Raw genomic sequence first — 22,215 nt, forward strand, 5'->3', positions numbered from 1 at the left:
TGATGTGCTTAGGGGTTCAATACATTTAGCAATGAATTCGGCCAACCCTTTTCATAGAGGTTGCACCAAACCCATGTGGACTTATGTGAGGTCATTGTGGGGTGCCACGCCATACAAGTCAGGCCTAAGTTAGCCATGCAACACCCTTGGGTTGTGAGTCTTATAGTTGATTGGGTAAATGCTCATAATTAATATGATTAATTAAGCTATCACATGACAACTTAAGTTTTCATGTGCCATGGGGTGAATCTGGGCATGGAGCACCTAATCTTATAAGAAGATAAGGTATTATTCTAATTAGAGTTTAGATCTGATTTAGATCTGGACTATCTCCTAAATAGATTAGGAGATAGCTCAATAAGAGATTATAAAAGAGGGGGGGTGGACTAGTCCAATACAATTTCATATTTTTGCAGTTTCTGGTTCTCTCTACACCCTTTTGTATCCTAGTTTTTTCTCTTATTTTTGCAAAAATTTTAGGGGATATTAGGCTCATCATCCTTAGTTCGATTCAAGTAGTTGGATCTCAGTTTTGCTAAAAACTATATTGCTGAATCAACTTCACCTATACACTATGCCATCTTCAATGGAGGCTAGTTTTAGGACTGATTTGGGCATGAACTTCCACCTTGGGATCTGTGTTTTTGTGGTATTTGTTTCAGGTACAAATCTCCCTCTTTGTTCGGTTTCAAATTTGGTCCGGTTTAGTGCAAGACCGATCCTCCGATCCTGAAAAATGTAGTTTTTCAAAACACAGGGATTTTATTTCCCAAAAGGATTAGGAAATTTTTGAAAATTTTCCAAACCATCTAGCATGGTTCGGCCATCCATATTATGGATTCTAACCCTTCAAACACCTCTTGCACCTATCGAAGTTGTTGGACCAACACTTCTACCTTGTCATAAAGGTTGACCGAGCAGGAGACCATTTACTGATTTGGGAACATCCAATTTCTTCTACAGTGTCGGATTATTTCTTGAAAAAATGTCATAAATTCAAACACATGTATTTTCTAGATTGATGAATTGGTGAAAAACAAGTACAAGAAGATTTTAACCATGTTTAAGTATATATAGTTAAATGGAAAAATCTATGATGCCCAATTGACATGATTTGGGAAAGGATATGATCAATCAAAAACAAAACCAATCATGTTGTAAAACACCCACTAAATTAAATTTTGTGCTAATTTTATTAAATTTGAAAATTTAGTGAGGCCCACAGATCATGTTCTTTTATTTTCCATGTAAATAATACAATGATTGTTTTTGACGCAGCGTGGAAGCAATGAAAACCAGGCTAGCTATGCAAGCACCGGGCGAACTCCAGCTTCTAGCGAAGTTAAACATAAATCTCTAGAGGAGAGAGAAAAGGTGACGAAAGCTGAAGTGTGTATTAGCTTGGAAAGAACAATATTTATAATACATCTTGGAAATTGTAGAATAACTAGGAAAGAACAATTGTGATAGATCTCTAATCTGCTAGGATCGAACTCTTTTTTATCTTGATCTTGATAGGATCGAACTCTTCTTGATCTTGATCTTGATAGGATCGAACACTCTTGGGCTTGATCTTCACCGTCCGATCTCCTTGGATCTTATCCATGCATGGGCTATCCTAATCTTGGTATGAATCTTGGATTATCTTGAACTCTTGGATTATCTTGGATTCTTGAATTCTTGATGGGTCTTGGATTCTTGAATTCTTGATGGATCTTGAATTTTTGAATTATGGGATAATCTTGAATTCTTGAATTATCCTTATCTTGCAAGCTTCCTTATCCTATGGACTGCCGCCCATATGGTGAGATGGGCTTCCATGATGGGATGGGCCTCCATCAGTTTTAGCTATAAAAATCCATTATTAAAAAGTGCATTTTTGTCCCATCCAAGTGTTGGCAACTTTCTCCCATATGTTATCCATCTAAGAGATGGGCATCATTGTTTACATGGGCAAGTGATACTTGAAAAAATAAATTTTCCCTCATCCCCACATACATCCCCCACTTTTAGAAATATTTACTCTCCCACTTCAATTACATTAGCAAATGATGCATAATTACAATTTTTTTTTGTTTATTTATTTATTCTTTTGGCTGAAGATAAAAAACTACAATTTATTTGTGAGATTTAATTGAGGGTAGTACAAGCACAAAATATATAACCCGTGCTAGTGAGGAATCGCCAACCATGGAAGGTAGTTTGGTCAATTTGCATCATCTCGAGGGCTAGTAACCTGATGAGATGTACAAATTGCAATTATTAGCTGTTACACACAGGTTGAGCTGATCAGGTCATTAAAGCCACGCACTTAATGCGGATTAACAGTCAGCCACATTGGCATGATGCAGTTATTATAGGCAAATTAAGAGGATGTTTGGTTCCATTGGCATTTATTGAAATAATGCTGCCACATCAGCATCACATGGGCGTTTGTGTTATTGCATATAAAACCATTGTTTGATTTTACCATTTACTAAACACTAAGAAACTGAAATGCTTGGTTTTTATGCATGGGGCATTTGGGGAAACGTCAAATTTTCATTTCCTTTAATGTCCCAGTATTTTTTGAAATGAAATCCTGATTTGGCATGCTTTTATGGGTGTAAATGTGAGGTAGAAATTAATAAACGTTTAAAGTGATGACTAAAAAAAAGACAAAGAACATTTAAAATAAAATAGCATAGATAAACATTTAAAGTAAAATAGCATAAACATTTAAAGTAAAATAGCATAGATAAACATTTAAAGTAATAAATGGCCTCTATGTGAATACCAAACATATACTAAAGGATCCATTACCTCCTCAACTAACAGCTCATCTCCCATATCTATATACAGGGTGAGCTTCCTGAAGGGAGTTCAGATCTCCTACCCACAAGAACCTTATCCATGCCTACCCACACCTCATTATGGCTTTACATTGAGAACATCTCCTCTTTTTGCATGTTACTATTCATGGGAAGATGTTTCCAATGTACAGCTATAATATCATGTGGATAGGCATGGGTAGAATTATTGTGGGGGAGATCTCAATTCTCCTAAGGCACAACTCTACACATCTCATACTCTCTACTCTTTTACTCTCTAATCACCTTGACTCACCTTCGCACCTCATCCTTCAACGACAACTCCCCAACCACATTGAAGAAGGTAACTCAACTTTGGTACTCCCAGCTCTAAATCAGCTAAATCAACTCCTGGGAACAATTCAACAAGTAGTTTACTGCACACTTCACTAGTCGCCGGTGGTGCCGAAAGAAAGTGGCAAGTTTGATGACCATTCGAGAGTAAGGCGAGATAAGTCCACTAGTCGAGGTGATCGGGGACTTCAACTAGGTAGTGGTAGTTTTAGCAATATTGAATGGCCTAAATAATTCTCTATAAAGCTTTTATTTGGCTAAGAAAAGAAATTGAGGATGAGCAACCTAACAAGTAGCAAAAGGACCAAGAAGAACAAAAGCTCAACGGGATCCAACAGAAGAAACCAACCAGATTGGGTGAATCTTGTCGAGCTCTAACCTCTTAAGGACGCCATTCCAGACATATAAGAAGTACACACCACTCAACATACAAAAAGATCCACATTCTATTGCAGGTGGAGAACTAGGATTTTCACTGCTAGGTACCTAAGATACCTAAGATGAAGGTCAACCCTAGCAAAAGAAACCAGGAGAACACCATAGATTTCAGCGCAACATGAAATACGATATAAACAAATGCTACGAAGTAAAGATAAAATTGAAGCCCTAACCAGACGAGCTAGGCTACTTAATGACCTACATCGGGATGAGTGTAAATCCAATGAAGGTTCAGATGAGCAACTAACAAACCGACTCATAGTGAGGGCCAAGTGGTTCCCCAAATAGTCCAAGCTATTTGGCCATTTCCTTCTCTTTTGTGCCTCATCCATTTTTAAATTATCAACTCTAAAATCTTTTTTTTTTTTTCTGTGGTTTGTCTGTGGCCCTTCTATTCCCCTTCAAATTGCAACAGATATTCCTAAGATGAGGCTGATAAAAATAAACTTCAATGCCTCAATGGATAGTAATGTCAAGTTTTCCATTTAATACATATGAAATGAAAAAAGTTATACTTTTATATATATAAAGTGGATAATTGCCTTGAGAGAGATAGCCTCAACTCTCAACGTGGGGAAACATCAGAAATAGTGGCCATATTGACAGAACAAATGACTGAAGAAGAGTGATTTGGTTGAAGAATGAGTGTTGCCAAGGCAAATGCTGGTTTTGTATGTTGAGGAAGAGGCACGGATTCATTTGTTAACATAAGAATTACAGATGACATGGTGGGCCTGTTAGACAGTTTTGTATGCCCTTAGCTTCAATCAGAATGATGTACTTTAGAGTTTATTGTAAATGAATAAAGATACATATTTGATTCATGTTCCCTTGGTATGTTTCTGTGTAATACCCTTAAACTGGACACTTAATGAGACTCGTGTTAGTTTAGAATGTTCACAGCCAGTGGGTCGGTCTGGGGAGACCTATCCTGACAAGGCTGACACTGTAGTGCCACCAAGTCGGTTGGGGTGGCTTGTCTCAGCTGCCAGGGTGAGACCCTAGACACATACAGTGTATGATTAATTGAATCTTTGAACTGGACCAGATTTCCAGTATTGCCCTGGACCTTGGAGATTGATGGGCAAAACTGGAAAGTTACACCCGACCCCTAGACTCGATTATGATACTACACTAGGTGTCAGATTGGGCTGTCTTTGATGTACCAATCAGTGAGATCCTTAGCGGGGGTCAAAAACTAGGTATGTTGGGACAGTCCGAGAATTCATCTGAGTGGATGATCATAGTGACAGGATCAGCCCCTTTGTCGGATAAAGGTAATGATCGGGGATGCACTCTCACTGATGAAAACCAAGACTGCCGGTAGCCGATTTCAACCGTTGAGATTTGTTTTGCAAAATATATTTTATATAAGATATAAAAGTATATATGTATGGTTTCTAAATTGTTTGCAAGAAGGTTTTAATTCCCGGGATCCATATAAGTGGAGAGTGCAACACTGTTCCTTGCAGCCGAGGGAGAGGTCCTCTCTTGTTGGGCAGTGTATGATCATTATGGGCTGAGAGGTTAAGTGTAAGACCATTGAGGATAATGCCTGATGGGCTAATCTTGCATTTGCCCATAGTCCCTGGGTGTTACAAGGTGGCTTGGCACAGGGACCACTTAGTGTAAGTGTTGGGCCCATAGAGCCCATTTGATGGGTTTCAAGGGGTGCACTATCATTAACAGTGTATTCGGCCAGGCCTTGTAACAAAGGCTGGGCCGAACCCATGTGGTTGATGTGTAGATCAATGCTTGGGTCCCACGCCATACAAGGAAGCCCAACTGGGCAGCAATTTGGAAGCCTTTTGAGTATATAACCTTAAATGGGCCTTAAGCCCATTTCGAACTGGGCTGATTTGATCAGTCATTTAAAGGGGGCGAATTCTGAAGTGGGTCAGCTAAAAGGATTGGGCTTAGACCCTATCCACTCAGAGAGTCCATGATCTAAATAAGATTTAGATCTGGAAACCTCCTAATTAGATTAGGAGACAGCTGATCTTATCTGCAGATAAGATAAGGATTATCCCTTATCACTAAGGGACTTCTAACCCAAATATGATTTGGATTAGCAGCTCCCAATCTGATTAGGAGCTTATCCCTTTTGAGATTATAAAAGGGGAAGGGGGCGGCAGCCTACTACACAACAACATCCATAGCATTCTTCTCTTTGAAGAAAGAGAGATTGAGAGATTTCCTACATACTGCGAATTCTCTCCTGCCGCCACCTTCCTGCTTTTGCCATTCTTTCAGTTCGATCTCCAGTTCTTGGGAGCAATCAAGATTGGATCTTGATTTCAATCTTTTGTGAAAAGATTGGTTGGAGCTGTACTCAAGTCGTCCAGTTGATCCTTACGAAGGATCAAGTTCTTTTGAAGAACGTTGCTGATTCTGCTCCACCCTGCACTGCGCCATCTTCAGTGGGAGCAGATTTTGGATCCTTCCTTGGGCGTGAACACCTCCATTGGGAGATAGTATTTCTCCGTATCAGGTATAATCCTCTCCCACTCCTTTTGGTTCAGATCTGGTTCAGTTTATGGTTCAAGATTGATCCTTGAAAATATGATTTTCAAAATAGGGAATACGATTCCCAGTTGAAGGGAGAGATAAAATTTTTGAAATTCGCCCCTTATTCCGCAATCTTTTGGGCGTCCATAGGATGGATCTCTCATCCCTTCAGGGCCTATCAGCTGCATCTTCTTGAACACACAAAAGCCCAATGTGGATAAATCTCATCACCTCTGCCTTCCACCTTGTATTTGTTGTATCCATTAACATTACTGCATCTGCAAATTCCAAGCATTTCCCCTCAACCCATAGTCTCCATGCCTGTCATTTCACATTTTTTTTTCCATCGATTGTCATTAATTAGATAGTTGATGATGATATCCATCTATATCTTCATGTACTCCAATTAAAAATTAAGCAAGTAAAGAGACTTACGAAAGCAAGAAGGGTTTGCGCATGCTCTGTACGGTAGAAGCCACTGTTTCTTTTCCCACTTATAATCTCAAGCAATATAACACCAAAGCTGAAAACATCCGATTTCACCGAAAATAACCCCTCCATTGCATACTCTGGAGCCATGTATCCACTGTTTATCATTTATTGGAAGTTTCAAAACCAGATATGAGTAATTGAAATTCGAGATGGTTGTGAGAGTATCAAATATCAACCTCAGTCGTAAAAGAACAAAAGCAATAACTTGAAAATATGACCAATCTACCCAGTTTGATCGATTCTCAGTGTACCTATCATTCATTTATCTACATGGACTGCAGTGGTCACTGGTCAGGGTGTTCCTTGGAATTAAAAAATTAAGAAATTTGGGTTGCCACCCCAAATATTTGTTCGATTTAACTGCTGGTTTTTATGAATGTGGGATTTGGGCTCAGACCTTACTCTCCCACCTTCCAAAGTCTAAACCAACCTACCGAAAGTGTTCATTTCTGATTTTATGTTAAATGGACTGGGCTGGGCTCTGCTTTGTGGGTTGGGGTTGTGTTGTCAGACCACAAAATGAAAATGGGACAAAATATAGAAATGGGGATGGGTCTGCTTTAAGTCTCTTTTCAATTCATGCATCTGAGGAAAAACAAATCATCGAGTAATGAAAAAAAAAAATGTACAAACTTACTATGTCCCAACAACTCTTCTAGTATTAGCTGCATTTTGATTTTCACAAAAGATCCTGCCATCCCAAAGTCTGAGATCTTTGCGGTCATGTCGTGGTCCAACAATACATTGCTAGGCTTGAGATCTCTGTGAATGATTTTGAGTCGAGAGTCTTCATGAAGGTAAAGAAGACCCCGTGCAATCCCACCAATAATACTAAAGTATGTTCGCCAGTCAAGTTGGGAGCGTCGTATTGGATCTGAAATTAAGAAAATGCTTTCAAGTTTATTGTTTTATGTAGTAGTGGTAAAGGTAAACTAATTAATGAGAAAAACAAAGCAAAGGATGAAAGGGAACACACCAAAGATAAAGGAATCAAGGCTAATGTTAGGCATGAAGTCATAAACCAGTAGTTTCTCATCTCCCTGGATGCCACAACCCAAAAGCCTTACAAGATTCCTATGTTGAAGTTTTGCGATTAGTATTATCTCATTCTTGAATTCTTCTACACCTTGCCATGATTTTCTCGATAGCCTTTTTACAGCTACTTCTTTTCCATTTGGTAATATGCCCTGAAACAATGAAATTCTTTCTTAATTGAAGGGAAAATAAATAAATAAATAAAAAGAAGCGGAGATCATCAAGGGTAGTAGTACTGTTATAAGTGTTCAGCACTTTAAATGTGTTATTACCTTGTACACAGTGCCAAACCCACCTTGTCCAAGCTTATTCGAATCTGAAAAGTTGTCTGTAGCTACTTTTATAGCATCAAAATCCATTAGGGGAAGTTCTGAAGAACTCATTTGGTTTCCATCTTGCATATCTTTTTCTGGAAAATCAAAGCTTGTTGAAACTCCAATGATCTGTTGTAATGGAATATCATCGATTCTTTGTTCATCTGAAAAAACATATGACTATGTGATTGCTAGTAATTTTGAAGTTATTGTTTCATAATATTACCTCTAGCTAGCTACTTACCTGTTGGTGTTTCCCTTCCCTTCCTCCCCCGTATGTAATAAGCATAGAAGCCGCTGAGAAATAATAGTACACATATTGGTACACTGATAAATATAGCAACCGTCCATGCTTTCCTTTCACTCACTGCTTGCAACAAATTTATGCATTTCAATTAACATAAATCATATGCATTTACTGTAATTCTATTTTTAGTTCAAATTCTTTAAGAGAAATGTTAGAAAGTTAAAAGACATGACATCCGAAAAAATACTTTCATAAAAGATGTTTTTATAAAAATGCTTTCGTAAAAGTATTTTCATAAAAATACTTTCTTAAAAGTGCTTCCATAAAAATATTTTTATAAAAATACATTTGTAAAAGTACTTTCATAAAAGTACTTTTATTAAATTCAACTAGGGATAATTTTATAAGTGGTATTTTAAAATTCAAATAGAGATAATTTTAGAAGAAAAAAATTGAATAAGTGCTTATACAATAAGTACTTAAAAAAGCTGAAATTTTGGGCTTAAAAAAATAAACCCTTATTTTTAAAACAAACACTTATTTGGGACTTATTTTTCAAATACTAATTAACTCTTAATGGATCAAATAAACACTTATTTTGAATAAACACTTATTTTTAAGCACTCCAAAATATGGCCCTTAGTAAAGATGGAAATGTCTACGTCAAGCTAAACACTTATTTGGGACTTATTTTTCAAATATTAATAAACTCTTAATGGATCAAATAAACACTTATTTTGAATAAACACTTATTTTTAAGCACTCCAAAATATGGCCCTTAGTGAAGATGGAAATGTCTACGTCAAGCTAGCTTATAAACTTCATTGGTTATAGCGGTCAGAAATTGAACCACATTTCGAAATACCCATGATTGTATAGGGTCAATTTTTTTATGTGGCTTTCATCTAGGAAAACTCCGTACGGCTTCTCTCCTGCAAAGGATGCTCAACATTTATTTACCCAATATATGTACCATGGTTCGTTCTCTGTGGGCTATCCATCCCTTAGACTCTCCTCCATTGATTGTCTATTGGAATGGGTTCAATATATGCTATCTGTGTTAGACAGAGAAGGGCAATCCTTGGTTTGTTATACCTTATGGGTCCTTTTGGAAGGCTTGGAATGAGTTTTTCAGCAATACTCGTATACTGCCTAGTGACCAACAAATATGGATACGAAGCAAAACTTTTTATCAATTATTTCTCAATTCTAATCAAATTTTGAGTGTCAACGTTAGGGTTTGGAAATCTCAACAAGGATGGATTAAGGTTAATATTGATGAATCCGCAGAGGGTCAACCTGGTAAAGCCTATGCAGTAGGTCTATTTCGTGACTTGGGAAGATGGAAAGGCGATTATTCTCTCTACATCGGAATCGCAATGAGCTTTAGGCTGTTTATAAAGGAGAATTGTGTCAGGCTAGAAATCTAGGGTATCGACATATTATTGTTGAATTGGATTCTCTTTCTACAATACTAGCCATACGCTCTCGCAAATGTCCTAAATGAAAAGCTGAAAGATGCTTTGGATATTTGGATATCATGGACCGATGCACGTCCATTAATTTCTTACATTCCTACCGAGAAACCATTAGATGTGATGATTGCTTAACTATGATGACTCACAGTATGATATCTAGAATTATGTATTTTGATAATCGTGCTGCTTTTTGTCATTCAGATTCTTTGGGAGGATAGTTCTGGCTTAGGAGTATGGTTTTGTTCTAGTGTCCTCTAATTTTTGTTTGTTATCTTTTGAATAAAAAAAGTGAAAATTCCATATTAGTATATTGTATTTTGGGTTTAGTATCATTTTTTTCTCAAATTTTAAAATATGGTAATTTAGTACCTAAATTTTCAAAACAAGCCAATAGTATTTTCCATTAAGCAGCTCGCTAGCCAAATGTTAAGTGCCATTTGAAAATATATAAATACCCTTCGAGTGTTATCTAATTCTCTTTATCAACCATCCAAACATTGACAAAAAATCATGGTTTTTAAAATTGAATCGGTGACTGAACCAATCAGGGGGCTGGTTAACGGTTCGAATAGTCCGACCGTTTGACCTGAACGGTTGGCCAATACTGACAAAAAAAATAAAAAAATTTGAAAAACAGTCAAAACCGTTCAAATGGTTAACTAGCCGATTCAGCGGTTTGCTGACCAAAATCAACGATTTTGGGGAAAAAAACGGTTTTGGGGAAAAATGGAACCGGTCAAGTGACTAGTTCCCGGTTTTTCTGGTCCGATCATTCGGTCTGGTCCGGTTTTGAAAATCATGCAAAAAATGAACAATCTCAAATCCTTGCCTCTTTTTGTTCAAAAAAGTTGGGGTCACTAGAATGCCCACTGAGACGTAACTCCAACTTTATTGAATAGAAGAGGCAAAGATTTGAGACTGTTCATTTTTATCAACATATGGATGGTTGATGAAAATTAAATGACACTTAGAGGGCATTTGTATTTTTTCAAACGTCACTTAATGGCTGGTTAACAGATTGATTAATGACAGATACTGGATTAACACATTTTAAAAGTTTGAATACTGAATTATTGCATTTTATAATATGGAAAGCAAAATGGCACTAGACCCAAAGTATAAGGCACTAATCAGAAATTTTCCCTAAAAAAAGATTATTTTCACTTGTTAAATTTAACACAATCATCCTTTAAAAATAAAGCACTAGTACTGTAATTTGGGTGAATCTAACTAGGTGCAACTTGACCTAATTTAACTTTTTGTATAATTTAAGTTTTTGCATGGATGGGGCTTGAGTCAAAAAATTGAATAATATATATATATGTACATATTTTCAATCGATTCTACTCTTAAAGTTAGGATTATAAAATCTATCAATCTGCATGCCTAACCCAACCTGAGTGCAAACCCAGCTCAAATTGTGTTGATTAAGCCCAAGCTGCACCCCTATTTCAACACATTCAATTGAGGGTCACCAACTCGATTGAAGGTTAGTTGGACGAAAAAACTCGGGTATTTAATGTAATGCTGGTTGTGTGCATAAATAACATGTATCGAAATATGCTCTTTATCTATAAAAAATAAAAGAAAAAAGAAAAAGAAAAAGAATGTTCTATCTATCTATCTAGAAGAAAAAGGGAAAAGAAGAAAAAGAAATAAGCTCGTGTCCAAACTTCAACTTCAAGTGAATTTTCCAATTAAACAGATACGAAAAATGGGGGTAGCCTTGGGCTAAAATCACGTCCCTTGATTAAGTGCCCCACCTTGCATTGGATGAACGATTAAGTAACATTAAAGTGGAGCCACACAATAGATCGACGGCCATGATTTCACGGTTGGCTAAACCTATGGGTAGCGGATTTCTCTTCCTAAACGTGGGGAGGGTTGTCACAAAATCTATTTTTTGAAAAAACTTTTAATTTAAAATTTTTATGAATTCGGGTCTCCAATTGGAAAGCTCCAAATGCTCTAAATGCTTTAATACGATGCATAACATATCTGGTCTAAGGATCGATCGAGGAAGACTGAAACTTTTTGGGAACACATCAATACTCAACATTAAGATTTTACGTGGGTCTCACCGAGTTCTATATATGACGTTTTTATTTTTTTCCTTTTTTCCTGCACCGTAGTAGGACCCAGGTTTGTCTTGGAATGGATTGCAATCTAAAGAGAACACAGGGAAGACGTGAAGTAGTTACCGTTGGGAGTTGGGGAAGCACTTGAACCATTATAGAAGAGGTATGGTTCATACCTCAAATTACAACTCGTGCCGAGAACCATTCCGCCACGACGAGAAAAGGGACCTCTTTGGATATCTCCCACTCCGTTCCTTAGGCAATTTCCGCATTCATCCCTAATTATGTCCCTTGTGCACTGCATCAGACCATATATCTTCTCTGTTTTTGAAATGCTGATGACCTCTCCGGTGGCGAACATACGCCTATCAGATTCCGTCTGGGAAATGAGGTTTCTCATCAAATTATCCCAGATATTAGAGTACTCATCTGGATTTGTTACATTCTGCTCCCTTTCATTCCACTTGGGAAACTTTCCGGCATACACCATCATAGAGAAGAATTTCCAGTAGGAGTAGCGTAGTTGACAAAACTCATACCATATAATTGCTTCTTGCTTGTTTTGGCACTCTTGCAGGATCCCTTGACTTGCAGTGTTGACACAGTTCTGACAAACATCAGCAGTGACATCGCCTCTGCAAAGGGCAAGACCATAGACTTGATCGGAATCGGAGCCTACAGAGGTGTTATAGAAACCATCTGAGGCCGCAGTGTTGGATGCTAGAGATATGAGAAGACGGTTGAGATTTGCTGCGAAACTGCTATTTGAATCGTATACGATTGTATTTTCTGGGCAAAAAAAATCGAGAGGTTGTGCACTGTTGGGTCTACATAGGATGATTATGGAAGCAAACAAGAAGAGCATAGTTGAGGGTGCATCTCTGACCATCTTCCGACTCCGGAGAGACATCTGTGACTAGATCATCAAAGAAATCGATACACGTTCAGAGAAAAGAATATAGGCACTCTGTTGGCTTGACTTTTCTTTTCCATCTTTTGGTTTTTATTGTTCAGTCCACCCCCAATAAATCTGAGGTGGAGTGCAGTTTATTTATCCTTTTTTCTTTTTCTTGTAACATTTTTTCTACTTATCCCTTGGATGGCTTGAATTTTTAATTTATCTTTGATTCGAAGATTTCTTCCCTTAGAAGATTGGGACGGCCCGAACCGGCATCTCTTATCTTCGCGGGTTTGAGCTGGATAGGCCAAAGAGGGTTTGTCTTGGAAGCTCGGATCTCATGGGGAGATGTTCCCAAATTCATACCTACAAACTGAAACTGCTCCCGCAGCCATACCCAGAAGAGACTATAGGCACACATGGGGAATATCTTCTATCATTCATTGGGAGATGGTTCCCTATACATGGAGGTAGTGCCTTGTGGGTGTGAATGTGGGAACAGTTTGTAGACAGGAGATTGGAAGTGTGTTTCTGGTGGGGAAGACCCATTCCCGGACCTGTTCCTTTTCCATACCCTCCTTGTTTTTTTAATATTTCATTCAAGCTTATTATGGGGACTCAAACTGCAATAGTAGATTGCAGATTGTGCATCCCAAATCCAATCTACGTACTATTTGCTTTTGCTTTAGATGCTGTTTGGCATCGATGCTGTTTTCTGAGAAAACGGCATCACATCGGTTTCATGTCAAAACAGTGCTTCAGAAAACGGTCTCTTATTTAGTATCCCTTCCAAAAAAAATGATGCTTCAGACTATAACTTGGAAATCGGGAAAGCATGGTGTGAAGAAACGCCAAGTTCAATGTTTTATCAGAAAATAGCCTGTTGCGACAGCAGTGCAATGATGTGGCATCATCTTGGGCGTTGGATGATGTAGACCAATGCTGAATATGGATAAACAGCACTTGTTCCAAATAAAACCAGTACTGTTTTTCCAGAAAACAGCTTATGTGGCAGCACCAATGCCAAATATAAAAAAGCAGTTTTTTGAGAAAACGGTGCAACAGACCCTCATGCATACAACACCGTTTTCTCAGGAAACACCTTTGAAGCAACGACATCAATGCCAAATACCTACTTAATTGTAAAAATCTCAAGTTTGGAATCCCAAGTGGGTAGTAGAATTGATTTAATTATGCAATGAGAACCCGAATAGAGAAAAAACTCTGCAAATGCTCTAAAGGCACATTTGGTTCACCGCCGGAATCGAAATCGGAATCAGAATGGTCTATTCCCATAGTCTATTTGGTTTAGACATTAATGGGAATGAGAATTGAAATTAGCAGGAATAAGATGCCATACCCAAGGGAGGGGTGGAAAATGGCCATTTCCTCAAATGGGGGAATGCCATTCTAACAGGAATGGAAATGGGATTCCGATTCAGCTCAACCAAACAATTGGAATTGGAATAGCCCATTCCGGTCCCAATTCCAAACCCCTATTCCAACGAATCAAAGGGGGCTAAATTTATAAGCATTTAGCTGCATATCGATACCATTTCCCTATGAATTTGACATATATGTATTAGAAACATTCTCAATACCCTGCTGGATGCCATTCTCTCATAATTTTGTTTTCAAGAGATCTGGAGTCACCGGAAGGAAGTGAACTAGTGAAGTTGCATATTATATAGGATTTGTTCATGCCTCGGATCAATGTTTCCCAACCCTAGAAAGGTTTTGAAATTACATGAATTGAGAAACCTAAAATTCCATGAAGACATATTTGATAAAAAATAGATTTACATGAGCCACAAATTCGACTTTCAGGATAATTTCTTTAAAATAGGTCAGACAATGCAGCTCAATCCATACAGAAGTCTTCCTAAACAAGCCTTAAGTCAAAGGTGGAACGGAATGAGCTAAAAAGCGAAAGGTGTGTGCAATGGGCTATGGAGTCAAACAGGATACTGGACTGATCGGATGGTCAAACTGATTGACTCAAAAATGGATAGGCAATTGATTCCATAAATCATTGATTTGGTCAGCGGGTTTTTGACTGTTTTTTATTTTTCGAAATAACCAGAGAATTGAACTATTCAACCCGGGAGGTCCCCAAAACAATTCCGTGTCTAATCCGCGTTTTAAAACCTTGCAGGGGAAATGCCGTTTTCATTGAATTAGTCGGGATATACTACAAAGTACAAACAAAGTCAGGAGAACGCAGGCGACGTAATTCAATCAAAAGTGAACAATTCAGTCACTCTCGACTGGGATTACCTAGCCCATTCTACACGCTGGGTTTGGGACCTCACTGGAACTGGATAGGGTTGATATACCCTCATTTTGTTTCTTTGATAGATAATGAAATTTCTATTTATTGTGGATGGGATGGGGCTAAGGAAATTTCTCTCCTTGTTCCGGGCAAGGCAAGTAACGACAATTTAAAATTGGTGGTCTTGATCATGGTTTTTAAAACCGATTTGGTGATCGAATAGATTAGGAGTCCGGTTACCGGGTTGAACAATTCGATCGTTTGAATCGAACGTTCGGCATGTTCTGACAAAAAAAATAAAAAGTGATTAAAATCGTTCAAACGGTTCAAATGGTTAATCGTCCGGTTCAGTGGTTTGTTAACCAAAATCAACGGATTTGGGGGGAAATTTGGTTTTTGGGAAAACGAAATCAATCACTTGACCGGTTCTCGGTTTTTCCGATCTGACTGTCCAGTCTAATATGGTTTTGAAAACCATGGTCTTGATTGTCTATTGACCGTAAGTTAGTGATAATGTCAACGACGTGTTTTAAAAATTCTTAAAAGGATTTCCTTCAACTTTATCTCGTTTTTCCTATCAAATCAATTAGATTTTATGTAAAATAAATACAAAATACTTATTCTATTCAATAAATAGTATATAATTATTTTTATATTCTACATATAATATATGCATTATTTAATATTTAATTTATATTTCTAATTTTTTATTTATAAAAAAGTGTTAAAATATGAGATTTGATATCAGAAAAGGTTTTTCTTTTTTTTTTTCGTTGCAAAAATAACAGGGGATACATAGACCTCAAAAAGTTACCCAAAATTTAAAAAGAAAAAGGATATCACCCCAATTAAACATCTAAGGCTATGGTTTGAAGGAAAAGGCAGGTAAAGAAAAGGAAAGGTAGGAAAACTCATACAAGGTTTGTAGAGGTTTTCCCATCTTTCCCTTCCTTTCCCTATTTTTTCCTTCAAACCAAACACAATCTAAGTGCAAATTTATGGCATTCGAAAATTTGCACATAAATATAATATACATGTTAGTGTGCAACCCATGACTCAATGACCGGGTCGAATGGATAAATGGTTTAACCACCCGGGTTGGATGGTTTTTTATCAGATCAACAGCTTTTGACCAAAAGGAGGGTTTTATGAGAACTGAACCCAAAGTGACTGATCATATGATTCAACCGGCTGGGCCAATGGTGGGATTGAAAACACTGGTGGAGCATATACACTATGGCTGATGTGAGGCATTTACAAAGCCCATAAAATGGTGTCATTTATATTAAAGTAAAACGGATATTAAAGAGAGGTGAAATAATTATAAAAGGGAAGAATTGTGCTGCTGACGTGCTGTAATGTGCTAGAAAAGATAAAAAACTAATTAGGACCCCTATGGGGTTCAGGCGTGCATTCAAAACCAAATTAGATAAGTAGACTGCAATCCACCTTAGAAATCTGGAATTCCCTTTCTAGTCTATTAGTAGCCCCTCCTAGCCATAAATCCCACTTATACAGTGGGGCTTAGATTTCTAAGGTGGAGTGAACTATGAAAACGCCAAAAAAATAATAATTCAAGTTTTGTCATTCTGGTATTGAAAAACATTGTTAGGCTATAAACTTTGCAAAAATATTCTAATATAAAATCATTTTTTTTAGTGTTTTTTTTGTCTAACAAAAAAATTACTGTTTTTTTTCGAAGAATTGTTTTTTAATGGTTAAGTAATTAGAGGAATAGTCCTTGATATAAATTGAAGTATGATCCTTGATATAAATTTTCTAATCCATGCTATTCATTTAATAGAATTTTATATAAAATTAATAATTTCATTTATGTAATTTGTAAGCGGATAAAGTGATGAACTAATGTTTTCTTTCATCAACAAATGTAGTTAATGACACATGGGATGTCGACATTAACATTAGGATATATAGATTAAATTCCAACTTTGTTGTTGTATCCTTTATTCTAGCTATTTCTAGCTAATGAAGGCACTGCTAGGATGTAACCCTGCAACCATTCACAATGTCTCTCATCTCGGAAGAACAGCGGAAACAGTTAATCCATTGATTGAAAGATCACCAGGACTCCTCAAAGAATGGCCAGACTGCATCGCAATCCTCCCAACAGAGAATGCAGGTTGTTGTGGTTCTTGAAGAGATACTGTTTCACTTCTAAGCATGACAACTACCGATGACATGGTAGGTCTATCCATCGGGTCTTCTTGCACACACAATAATCCAACTTGGATACATCTTTCAAACTCAATTTTACAACATGACTCTGTTAACAATGGATCCATCGACTCTAACTCTTTCCCTTCTCTCCATAATCTCCATACCTACATTCATCATAGGTGGGGCTAGACGTTATAACAGATGTGACTGCAGCAAAACACAAAGTGGTATAAAGATAGAGTGACTTACATATGCTAACAGACTAGGAGCGTGTTTGGACAGATGGAAGCCAGCATTCCTTCTTCCAATTATGATCTCAAGCATGAGAACTCCAAAGCTGAAAACATCTGACTTTATAGAATACAACCCCTCCATAGCATATTCTGGAGCCATGTATCCACTATTTGGAGTGATAGGAGAAAAATAAAATAAAAGTTGTGAATTGTATTAGAGAATTAATTGGATCTAACAATTACAAATAAAACCCATGTTAGCTTTTCAGTTTATGCAGGCAGAGTAAAAGAGTAGTAAATAAGTCCTAATTAAAACTTAAGAAAAAGTAAAAAATATGGTTGTTTGTGGATACTATTCGTATTGTTTTAATGTCGTTTGTTCTAAATAAGAGCATTTCCTACACCACTATAAGCTCTTATCTGCAACAGAAGATTTTAAAAGGAAAGTACTTACTAAGTTCCAACTATTCTAGCAGTGTTAGCTTCACTATGATTTCTTTCAAGGATCCTTGCCATGCCAAAATCTGAAATCTTTGGGTTCATGTGCTGATCCAATAACACATTGCTAGCTTTTAAGTCTCTATGAATGATTCTAAGTCGAGAGTCCTCGTGAAGATAAAGAATTCCACGAGCAATTCCAACAATAAGGTTAAATCGTTTTTTCCAATCGAGTAGTGCTCGTCTTCTCTCATCTGCCCAAACAAGACATGGAATAATGTGCATTAGATCTTATTTGAAATATGCAGGGAAAAAAGACTTTCGGTACCTAAGCTACCTGATTCCAATTTATGTTGTGTTCATTCAATGTCCAAGTAAATTCAAAATAGTAAGAAAATAGTGCAAACCAAAGAGAACAGCATCAAGGCTTCCATTGGGCATATATTCGTAGACGAGTAGCTTTTCTTCTCCTTCCACACAACCTCCCAAGAGCCTCACAAGACTTTTGTGTTGAAGTTTCATTATTCATTCATGAATTCATCTGAACCTTGCTCTGAACTTACTAGCCTCTTAACTGCTACTTCAGTTTCATCAGGTAGAGTTGCCTGAATATAAAACCCTCTTAGTATTTTTTTTTTTTAATTCAGAGCTTGAATAGGCATTTATTAGACAAGTATTTCTAAATTTGTTTTAGTTTTGCCTTAATTAGCATTCTCTCACAAGTTGTTGTGCATTGAAAGGTTGAGAAAGTAACAACAACAGATGATGACATTAAAAAAGTGTTTTGGTTTGATAGAAAACGAGAGTGAAACAGATTAAGTCAAGGGGAAATTCTTCACAAAATTTGTGAAATTCCTGAAGAACTTACCCTCAACTTTTTGTTTCAGCGTTATTTTCCATCAAACCAAACAGTACGACCTAGAAGTCAGGGAAACATTTATTTGTGAATTAATTGCAATTCTAGAGATCCTATTATACCTTGTAAACTGGACCGAAACCACCTTGTCCAATCTTATTTAAATCAGAGAAGCCATTTGTAGCTTCATGTATAGTAGCTAAACTAACCATGGGAAAAACCTGAGATTCCCTCTGATCCATTCCTAGAACGTTTTGGTATGAAAAATCTGTCCTAATTGGACGATGGGTATCCTGTAAAGGAGGTTCTTCAAGCATAATTTTGTTCTTCTCTGCAACAAACCAGGAAAAGAGGTTAATTTGCAATAGAATCTAAAGAATTTTTATAATGTGAAGTATTATATTTTATTTTAAGAATATCTACCTTTTCTTGATCCTTTATTTCTCCTAACAAGGCAGTAGATCCATGAGCTTAAAAGAGCTACCATAATACATGCCAGTATGTTAACAGCAATTAGAATCTTTGATGGCTTAATTTCATTACCTGCTTTAAAAGGCAAGCATGTGCACACTTTCAATTCAAATTTACAACTATGGGAAATATATAGCATATATTATACCACTCATAGGGATGAGAGATCCATCCTATGGACGCCCAAAGATTGCGGAATAAGGGGCGAATTTTAAAAAATTTATCTCTCCCTTCAACTGGGAATCGTATTCCCTATTTAGAAAATCATATTTTCAAGGATCAATCTTGAACCATAAACTGAACCAGATCTGAACCAAAAGGAGTGGGAGAGGATTATACCTGATACGGAGAAATACTATCTCCCAATGGAGGTGTTCACGCCCAAGGAAGGATCCAAAATCTGCTCCCACTGAAGATGGCGCAGTGAAGGATGGAGCAGAATCAGCAATGCTCTTCAAAAGAACTTGACCCTTCGCAAGAATCAACTGGACGGTTTGTGACTACAGCTCCAATCAATCTTTTCCCAAAAGATTGAAATCAAGATCCAATCTTGATTGCTCCCAAGAACAGGAGATCGAACTGAAGGAATGGCAATGGCAGGAAGGTGGCGGCAGAAGAGAATTCGCAGTATGCAGGAAATCTCTCAATCTCTCTTTCTTAAAGAGAAGAATGCTATTGATGCTATTGTATATGCTAAGGCTGCCGCCCCCTTCCCCTTTTTATAATCTTAAAGGGATCAGCTCCTTATCAGATTAGGAGTTGCTAATCCAAATCATATTTGGGTTAGAAGTCCCTTAGTGATAAGGGATAATCCTTATCTTATCTGCAAATCAGATCAGCTATCTCCTAATCTAATTAGGAGGTTTCCAGATCTAAATCTTATTTAAATCTTGGACTCTCTGAGTGGATAGAGTCTAAGCCCAATCCTTTTAGCTGACCCACTTCAGAATTCGCCCCCTTTAAATGACTGATCAAATCAGCCCAGTTTGAAATGGACTTAAGGCCCATTTAAGGTTATGTACTCAAAAACCTTCCAAATTGCTGCCCAGTTGGGCTTCCTTGTATGGCGTGGGACCCAAGCATTGATCTACACATCAGCCACATGGGTTCAGCCCAGCCTTTGTTACAAGGCCTGGCCGAATGCACTACTAAAGACAGTGTACCGCCTGAAACCCATCAAATGAGCTCTATGGGCCCAACACTTACACTAAGTGGTCCCTGGGCCAAGCCACCTTGTAACACCCAGGGACTGTGGGCAGATGCAAAATTAGCCCATCAGGCATTATCCTCAATGGTCTTACACTTAACCTCTCAGCCCATAATGATCATACACTGCCCGACAAGAGAAGACCTCTCCCTCGGCTGCAAGGAACAGTGTTGCACTCTCCACTCATATGGATCCCGGGAATTAAAACCTTCTTGCAAACATTTTAGAAACCATATATATACTTTTATATCTTATAAAATATATTTTGCAAAACAAATTTCAACGGTTGAAATCGGCTGCCGGCAGTCTTGGTTTCCATCAGTGAGAGTGCATCCCCGATCATTACCTTTGTCCGACAAAGGGGCTGATCCTGTCACTATGATCACCCACTCAGATGAATTCTCGGACTGTCCCAACATACCTAGGTTTTGACCCCCGCTAAGGATCCCACTGATTGGTACATCAAAGATAGCCCAATCCGACACCTAGTGCAGTATCATAATTGAGTCTAGGGGTCGGGTGTAACTTTTCAGTTTTGCCCATCAATCTCCAAGGTCCAGGGCAATACTGGAAATCTAGTCCAGTTCAAAGATTCAATTAATCCTACACTGTGTGTGCCTAGGGTCTCACCCTGGCAGCTGAGACAGGCCACCCCAACCGACTTGGTGGCAACACAGTGTCAGCCTTGTCAGGATAGGTCTCCCCAGACCGACCCACTGGCTGTGAACATTCTAAACTAACACGAGTCTCATTAAGTGTCCAGTTTAAGGGTATTACACAGAAACATACCAAGGGAATATGAATCAAATATGTATCTTTACTCATTTACAATAAACTCATAAAGTACATCATTCTGATTGAAGCTAAGGGCATACAAAACTGTCTAACATATAACATATATTATACCACTCATAGAGCTGGTATCTGTCATGTTCATATGAAAAAACTAATCAAAAGAATACAGTAAATTGAAAGTCTGATCTACTCACCGGAATTGGTAGGCGGAGTTGGAGCAGTGGCATTATTATAGAAATCATACAACTCATACCTTAAGTCGCAATTCCTATTAAGTACTCTTGCTCCTCTATAGAAAAAGCAGCAACCTAGAATTTCATCTGTAGAATTTTGGAGACACTGATAACAATCATCTGCAGATAAGTCGTTGGTGCACTGCACAAGACCATATATCTTATCATGGTTGGTAAAATTAACATCTCCAATGGCATACGTTCTGTTTGAGGTATTGATTGTAGCCTCCTTAGAAAGGTTAGCTAGTAGGCTTCTCACAACCGGAGTGAACTGATCTGGGTTTGTTAAGTTATTGGGGTTCATCAGATGAATATTTCTATCTTGAACTTGGCCAAAGAAACTTTGGTTCGAGTAGCCCAATTGACAGTATTCCTCCCAAACGGTTGCTTCTTTTTGGTTTGGACACAGTCGGTTGATGTCCTGAATTGCACTTTCTACACAAGCCTTACAAATGTCAAGAGAAACAAAATTTATACACATGAAGAGGCCATACACACTATCTGAATTGTTGCCAACGGTAGCCTTATTGAAGACTGAGAGAGAAGCTTTGGCGGATAAATTCTGGAGAAGGAGATTGAGATTATATTGAAACGTGCTATTGATCATGTAACTATATGCGCTTGAACAGAGTTGGTAAGGAGGGTCAGCACGACAAGGTCTATGAAGCACGGCAAGTAAGAGAGAATAGAACCATAGCATCCGAAAGGTTTTTGAAGCAGAGAAGAAGAAAGGACTCATTTCCAACATTTGCAAGTATTACACAAAATAATTCTCACTGTTGCTACAGCCACCAGTGGAACCTCTAGATTGTTTTGGCTGGGAGTAGACGAGGTTAACTACAAATATAAACCGAGTTGATTGGTACCTGTTTCCAGACTCCAGAGTAAAGAGGTTAGTACT

At 37.7% G+C, this 22,215-nt stretch overlaps 2 protein-coding genes and 1 pseudogene across 2 annotated transcripts; all 3 read right to left on the reverse strand.

The window, feature by feature from the left end:
• Positions 1-4,146: 4,146 nt before the first annotated feature.
• LOC104585711 (cysteine-rich receptor-like protein kinase 15) lies at positions 4,147-12,952 on the reverse strand (annotated as a pseudogene).
• A 3,984-nt stretch (positions 12,953-16,936) lies between these two features.
• LOC148803923 (receptor-like serine/threonine-protein kinase SD1-6) lies at positions 16,937-17,481 on the reverse strand. The gene is made up of 2 exons (XM_088894512.1): positions 17,331-17,481; positions 16,937-17,245 (listed from the first exon to the last, which is right to left on the reverse strand). The coding sequence occupies exons 1-2, from the start codon at positions 17,472-17,474 to the stop codon at positions 16,937-16,939; spliced, it is 453 nt and encodes a 150-aa protein (XP_088750638.1). The 5' UTR covers positions 17,475-17,481.
• Positions 17,482-17,695: 214 nt separating this feature from the next.
• On the reverse strand, positions 17,696-22,053 carry LOC148803924 (antimicrobial ginkbilobin-2-like protein). Its single transcript, XM_088898486.1, has 5 exons — positions 21,276-22,053; positions 19,032-19,151; positions 18,754-18,939; positions 17,828-18,006; positions 17,696-17,734 (listed from the first exon to the last, which is right to left on the reverse strand). Exons 1-5 carry the CDS (start codon positions 22,051-22,053, stop codon positions 17,696-17,698), a joined length of 1,302 nt encoding a protein of 433 aa, XP_088754612.1.
• Between the last annotated feature and the right edge of the window lie 162 nt (positions 22,054-22,215).

This window comes from Nelumbo nucifera, chromosome 1 (assembly GCF_055504915.1).
Source record: "Nelumbo nucifera cultivar China Antique chromosome 1, China Antique-T2T, whole genome shotgun sequence".
Classification (NCBI taxonomy): domain Eukaryota; kingdom Viridiplantae; phylum Streptophyta; class Magnoliopsida; order Proteales; family Nelumbonaceae; genus Nelumbo; species Nelumbo nucifera.

Bases quoted from the DNA above. Each gene is read 5' to 3' on its own strand.
- LOC148803923 (XM_088894512.1), bottom strand. From the start codon at position 17,474: ATGGCTCCAGAATATGCTATGGAGGGGTTGTATTCTATAAAGTCAGAT. The intron at 17,246-17,330 runs GTAAGTCACTCT...TGATGAATGTAG, and splicing joins CTCCTAGTCTGTTAGCATAT to GTATGGAGATTATGGAGAGA.
- LOC148803924 (XM_088898486.1), bottom strand. From the start codon at position 22,053: ATGAGTCCTTTCTTCTTCTCTGCTTCAAAAACCTTTCGGATGCTATGG. The intron at 19,152-21,275 runs GTGAGTAGATCA...CTTTTAAAGCAG, and splicing joins AACTCCGCCTACCAATTCCG to GTAATGAAATTAAGCCATCA. The intron at 18,007-18,753 runs GTGGTTTCGGTC...TTGTTTGGGCAG, and splicing joins TTTAAATAAGATTGGACAAG to ATGAGAGAAGACGAGCACTA.